At 72.5% G+C, this 3,631-nt stretch overlaps 1 protein-coding gene across 1 annotated transcript in view; it reads right to left on the bottom strand.

The window, feature by feature from the left end:
- LOC112950620 (myotubularin-related protein 11-like) overlaps positions 1 to 3,612 on the bottom strand; it is a gene marked incomplete at its 5' end in the record, with an annotated part of 11,503 nt that extends 7,891 nt beyond the window's left edge. The window contains 12 exons of the mRNA XM_026043220.1: positions 425 to 650; positions 723 to 893; positions 960 to 1,132; positions 1,209 to 1,279; positions 1,380 to 1,440; positions 1,523 to 1,647; positions 1,738 to 1,826; positions 1,900 to 1,987; positions 2,214 to 2,359; positions 2,609 to 2,751; positions 2,840 to 2,912; positions 3,538 to 3,612. Of these exons, the coding sequence (XP_025899005.1) occupies positions 425 to 650; positions 723 to 893; positions 960 to 1,132; positions 1,209 to 1,279; positions 1,380 to 1,440; positions 1,523 to 1,647; positions 1,738 to 1,826; positions 1,900 to 1,987; positions 2,214 to 2,359; positions 2,609 to 2,751; positions 2,840 to 2,912; positions 3,538 to 3,612 (1,441 nt within the window). The remainder of the gene's footprint in view (positions 1 to 424; positions 651 to 722; positions 894 to 959; positions 1,133 to 1,208; positions 1,280 to 1,379; positions 1,441 to 1,522; positions 1,648 to 1,737; positions 1,827 to 1,899; positions 1,988 to 2,213; positions 2,360 to 2,608; positions 2,752 to 2,839; positions 2,913 to 3,537) is intronic.
- Between the last annotated feature and the right edge of the window lie 19 nt (positions 3,613 to 3,631).

Consider the following 3,631-nt stretch of genomic DNA (forward strand, 5'->3'; position numbering starts at 1 on the left):
GGGGCCCCCGCGCCAGGGGAAGGGCTGCGGCTGCGGCCACAGGGAGCCCTTGGCCAGCAGCCACACGGCCCCGGCCGCCTCCGCCTGCGGGAGCGGGAAGGGGGAAAGGGGAGTTGGGGAGCGGGCCGGGCGGGCGGCAGGGGGTTAATGCGCTGGGGGTTGGGGGGCACCCGGGTGCTGCAGGATCTCCCCACAGTGACACCCCCTGGCACCGGGACACCCCCAGCAATGGGACCCCCCACTGCCAGCACAGGGGAATTGGGATCCCCCTGGCACTGGGACCACTGTGATCCCCCCGCTCCGGGACCCTGTCCTGGGATTGTCCTGTAGTAGGACCCCCCAGCACGGGGACTGCCTGGCACGGGGACCCCCGGCCCCTTCCCAGCTCCGCCGCCCCCGAGCGCATCCCGACTCACGGCGGCACTGAGGGGCCAGGGGCCGTCGGGGCTGGAGGCGGCCGGGCCGGCGCGGGGTCCCGCGGGGTTCCGGAAGCGGGAGCGCTGCTGCCGGCTGTAGCGCAGCCTCCAATCCCACACGGAGAGCAGCCGGCGGCGGCGGCCGGGGGGAGAACCGCCCCGCTGCGCCCCCCCGGCCGCCACCGGCTCCCGCCAGCCGCTCACCGGCGTGTAGCTCTGCGCGGAGCCCGGCGGCTGCGGGACAGCACCCGGCTCAGGCGGGATGCGGTGGGGCCCAGGCGTCCTGCACGACCCCCCGCCGCTCACCCGGCTGTTGCGTCCCCGCTGCCACTGGCAGTTGAAGAGGAAGGTGCTGAAGTAGGGCACGAAGCTGCTGTCGTGCAGCGCCAGCAGGTAGCTCTCGGTGAAGCCGAAGCAGCCGGGGAACTGCCGCACCAGCTGCCACGTGCAATCCAGGAAAAGCAGGAAAACGGGCGCCTGCGGGGCACAAAGGCGCGCGGGTGTCCCCGGATGTCACCCACACCCTGTCCCGCCGGCTCTCACCTCGTCCCGCGGGCTGGGGCGCCCCAGGCCCAGGCGCCGGGCGAACGGGTGCCCGGCGGCCACCCACTCCCTCTGCACGAGGCTCTGGAAGCCGGGCAGGGTGCGGGCGTGCGGGTCGGCCAGCAGCTGCGCCAGCGAGGCCAGCAGGCAGTTGAAGTCGCGGTCGTGGGGCTCTGCGGGGCGGCGCGGGGGGCGTCGGGGGCRCCCGGCGGGGCCGGCGCCGCCGCCGCGAGCGGCCACGAGCGTCACCTTGCAGCACGACGGAGCAGCGTCTCGCGGCCAGCAGCGAGGCCACCTCGCTCGCCTTGCGCACGCAGGCCCTGCGGGCAGCACGGCCGTGCCGGGGACCGAGCCGGTGCCGAGGCGCCCGCTCCCGCCCGGCTCCCGGCGCTGATTCTCCCTGTTTTCTCCCCATCTCACCGCACGTGGTCCAGCCAGCGGGTGCCCTCCAGCGCAGACAGCCACTTGTCATCGGGCACSGGGGAGTCTGCAGGGGCGGCGGGGGGGACACAGGTCCGCGGGGGYGCGGGCGGCCGCGCGGGCGCCCCCGGCCCCGTCTCGCTCACCGGGCAGGCAGAGCGCCCGCAGCTTCCCGTAGGAGAGCTGCAGCTCGGCCAGGCTGGGCAGCTCGCCCGGCGCCACCAGCACGCACTGCCCGTGGCCGCCGCGCAGCAGAGCCTCCAGGCACCTGCGGGACGGAGCCGCGGCTGGCGACGGGTCCCCGCGGCAGCGCCGCGCGCGGCCCCGCAGCGCCGCTCCGACGTCGGGCGTCTCTCACCGCACGTCCTCGCGCTGCGGCTCCGAGGCCGCGTGGAAGCCGGCGGTTCGCAGCAGGTCGCTGCCGCCTGGGTGGTGCCAGCAGAGGCGCTGCCGGGGCGAGACGCGGTGACACCCCCGTCCCCGGTGTCCCCACCGCAGGGCGGTCGGGCCCCGCACTCACGGGCACGCGCCGCTCCTCGAAGTGCGCGAACGCCCGCTTGAGATCCTTGTCCAGGAGCCGGCCRGGCACCCACAGGTACCGGGGGAGGCTGCAGCAGAGGCAGGAGTGGGGCGGGCACCCCGGACAGGTCACCCCCACCGGGGGACTTTGTCCCCTGGCCCCGCTTCAGCCCCCAGGGAAATCAAGGCCATTCCCAGCCTCTCCCTCCCTGCTCACTGATGGTTTTTGTCCCAGGACGGAGCTTCCCTCCATCCCAGCCCTGATGGTCGCAGCACGGGCACTTGCAGGGGCCCCGGTGTCCGGGCACRTGGTACCTCGTGGCCATGTCGAAGCGCTCGTTGACAGCGCTCACGCGCCAGCCCACGGCTCCCTGCCGCTTCAGCTCCTTCTCCCAGTCGTGGAGGCTCTCGAAAAGCGGCGTGGGGCCTTCCTCCTCCTCCTCGTCCTCCTCTTCCTCCTCCTCCTCTTCCTCACCATCTTCCTCCTCCTCCTCCTCCCCTTGGAGCACAGTGTCTGCAGAGCCCGGCTCAGCCCTGGGCAGGACGGGTCCCCCGTGTCCCCTCTGTCCCCGTGTCACTCACCCGCGTGCCCTGGCCAGGTGGCCGCCTCGCGCGCCTGGGCGATGGCCATGGCCACCTGTAGGAGAGCAGCGGGAGGCGGGAATGCCGGGAGCACTCCCCCAGATCCCCCCCCCCCCGCCGGGACTCACGCGGAAGGCCTGGGGCTGCAGGCCACTCTCRTGGAAGTGGAAGCGGAGCAGGCGGAAATCCCGGCAGTGAACGGCCAATTCCTCGGGGATGAACTTGAGGCTGGAGGCGGCCGTCAGCACCTTGGGCTTGGCGAAGCTGCAGGCTGCGGTGGGGGACACGGCGGCGGGTGGCAGCTGGGGACGCTGCTCCGTGTGCGCTGAGACCTGCCCGGCTCGTGGCGCAGCCTTTACCTGCGACCAGCTTGCGGATGCAGCGCAGAGCCACGTCGCTGTCGCTGGGCACGAGGGCCCGCGCACCGGGAGCCTGCGGGGACACGGGGGGCTCAGAGCCGCCCGGGCCCCCGGGACGGGCAGCAGGGACGGGGTGCGGGACCCGACAGCGGCTGCCCTGTGCAGCAAGGGGCATCCTGGGGGAACGGCAATGGGATGGGGCTGGGAGAATGGGGCTGGGTGGGAATGGAGATGGGATGGGGATGGGATGGGAATGGAGATGGGATGGAATGGGAATGGAGATGGGAATGGAGATGGCATAGGATGGGGATGGGATGGAGATGGGATGGAGAATGGATAGGGATGGGGATGGGAACAGAGATGGGATAGGATGGGGATGGGAAAGGAGATGGCATGGAGAATGGATAGGGATGGGAATGGGAACAGAGATGGGATGGAGAAYGGATGGGATGGGATGCGAACGGATGGGATGGGATGCGAACGGAGATGGGATGGGAATGGTGAGAGGATGTGGATGGGATAGGGCTAGGATGAGAAGAGGATTGGGCCAGGGCCGGGATAGGGCCAAGATGGGAATGGGGCTGGGATTGGGGTGGGACCGGGATGGGGCTGGGCCAGGACCGGGAATGGGGATGCGGATGGGGCCGGGTCCGGTGGCACCGGCGGGGCCGCGACGCGGGGCCGGGGCCGCCGCTCACCTGGGCGCCGGGCACGAAGGCGACGCGCAGGTTGGTGCAGAACAAGGTGCCGCGCACGGAGCCGCCGCCGCCGCCGCGGAGCCGCCGCGCGGCC

The sequence above is a fragment of the Nothoprocta perdicaria genome, unplaced genomic scaffold (assembly GCF_003342845.1).
Source record: "Nothoprocta perdicaria isolate Ctin4 unplaced genomic scaffold, notPer1 scaffold_323, whole genome shotgun sequence".
Taxonomy (NCBI): domain Eukaryota; kingdom Metazoa; phylum Chordata; class Aves; order Tinamiformes; family Tinamidae; genus Nothoprocta; species Nothoprocta perdicaria.